This window comes from Solanum dulcamara, chromosome 10, assembly GCF_947179165.1.
Source record: "Solanum dulcamara chromosome 10, daSolDulc1.2, whole genome shotgun sequence".
In the NCBI taxonomy this organism is placed as follows: Eukaryota; Viridiplantae; Streptophyta; class Magnoliopsida; order Solanales; family Solanaceae; genus Solanum; species Solanum dulcamara.
In genome coordinates this window covers 8,730,714-8,732,637 of record NC_077246.1, presented here as the reverse complement: position 1 = coordinate 8,732,637, position 1,924 = coordinate 8,730,714, and the positions used below count along the sequence as shown (strand labels likewise).

General features: G+C 34.9%; 1 protein-coding gene across 1 annotated transcript; it reads left to right on the top strand.

The window, feature by feature from the left end:
* LOC129870743 (protein GRAVITROPIC IN THE LIGHT 1-like) lies at positions 1 to 1,542 on the top strand. The gene has a single exon (XM_055945599.1). The coding sequence runs from the start codon at positions 129 to 131 to the stop codon at positions 1,428 to 1,430; it is 1,302 nt and encodes a 433-aa protein (XP_055801574.1). The 5' UTR covers positions 1 to 128; the 3' UTR covers positions 1,431 to 1,542.
* The last annotated feature ends 382 nt before the right edge of the window (positions 1,543 to 1,924 follow it).

The window sequence follows — 1,924 nt, the reverse complement described above, 5'->3', positions numbered from 1 at the left end:
TTGTAAGTTGTCTGTAAAATACTCCTTTTCCCCCTCCCCTTTTAGGCATATTGGTTCGCAAATATTCAATTCATACATATTATAATCCAATATTACCAACAAATCTTGTTTTTCTTCTTCTTCTTTAGATGGATTCAGTAAATCGACATGATGTGACCCCTAGTAAGACCAGATTGGCTCGTGCTTTTGCTAACGTTTTGCATATTGGAGCTATGGCAGGAAGAAATCGAAGGCTAAAATCTCAAGATAAGTTCAAAAATGAAGTTCAAAAAGTAGAGAATTGCATACCAGATCGAGCAGCTATAGAAGCTTTACTAGCGAAGCTGTTCGCGAACATTTCAGCTATTAAAGCTGCATATGCCTTGATGCAACACGCTCAATCTCCATACGACCCTGATTTTATTCTATCTGCTGATGAAATGATCGTGTCCGAGTTGAAAAATTTGTCTGAATTAAAACAATCTTACTTGGAGTATCAATTTGATGATCGCTCCCCAGATACCACTCGAGTTCTAGCAGAAATTAAGGAGCAGAAGAGCATTGTAACAACGTACGAAATCATGGGAGATAAGTTGGATTCTCAGCTTAAACTCAAAGACTCTGAAATTATATTTCTCAAAGAGAAATTGGATGAGGTTAATAAAGAGAACAATTTGCTTGAAAAGAAATTGAGTTTAATTGACAACTTTCATTTGTCAAAATTAAGTATCAACAATTTTACTCTCTTCTTTCGAAAAACAATCAAAACGATTTGGAGCTTTGTTGCATTGTTCTGTAGAGAAATGGAATATGCAGGGTGGGATTTAGATGCTGCAGCCTTGTCTATTCAACGGGATACAATATTCTCAAAACCAAATGACAAATATTACGCGTTTGAATCATTTGTTTGTCAGGAGATGTTTGATGATTTCAATGATCCATACTTTTCTGTTTATAACGAGTCCATGACAGAGCAGACGAAACGATCAAATGTATTTTTCTTCAACAAATTCTTGGAATTGAGATCTGTTATCACAGCAGATTATTTAGCCAGGAAGCAAAAATCTACATTCGCGAGATTTTGTCGTTCAAAGTACTTGAAACTCATCAATCCCGAAATGGAAATATCCCTTTTTGGCAATTTGGATCATAGAAATTTACTGAATTCTGATGAGTATCCAAAGACACATTTCTTTTACACATTCAGTGAAATGGCAAAGCATATTTGGTTACTCCATTGTCTTGCCTTTTCTTTCAGCCCCGAAGCTTCCGTATTTCAAGTGAGGAAAGGGTGTAGATTTTCCGACGTTTACATGGAAAGTGTGAACAGAGAAGAAACATTCTTTATGTCCAATGGATCATCTGAAACTGAACTTCATGTAGGGTTCACAGTGATTCCGGGGTTCAGGGTTGGCAAAAGTGTTGTTCAGTGTCAAATATATCTCTGTTGATGAATTTTTCTTTAGATGGAGTGTCTTTCTGTTTTTGACATTCCCTCAAAAAAGATTTTTTATACTAGGTAGACAGTTATATATGGAGGAATTTTTAGTTGAACATTGACAATCCTGAGACTCTTGGTATCATTTATTGAAAAGGGATTTACGTTATATATATTTAAGGTGTAAAAGTTATCTGTTACATTTTAATGAATCATAACTTATGATAGTTTAATGTTGTTAGGCTTGACCCCTTCTGGTAAGAATTTGAACAAAGGACCTAGTGTTGTCCAGTGGTTTTACCACATAATAAATATTTTCTTTTCCAATTTCCAAACAATATGATCATCCACTTCTGTTTTGATATTACAAATAGCTTTTCAGGAATATGGGATAGGCTAAGTTGTCCGTTCTTTGTTAAACAATGGAATCTGGGACAATATTTAGCCATCAAGAAGTCCTTCCATAAGATTGATTTGTTCTTAAGTTTCACAACTGTTTAGTTGTAA

Bases quoted from the DNA above. Each gene is read 5' to 3' on its own strand.
- LOC129870743 (XM_055945599.1), top strand. From the start codon at position 129: ATGGATTCAGTAAATCGACATGATGTGACCCCTAGTAAGACCAGATTG.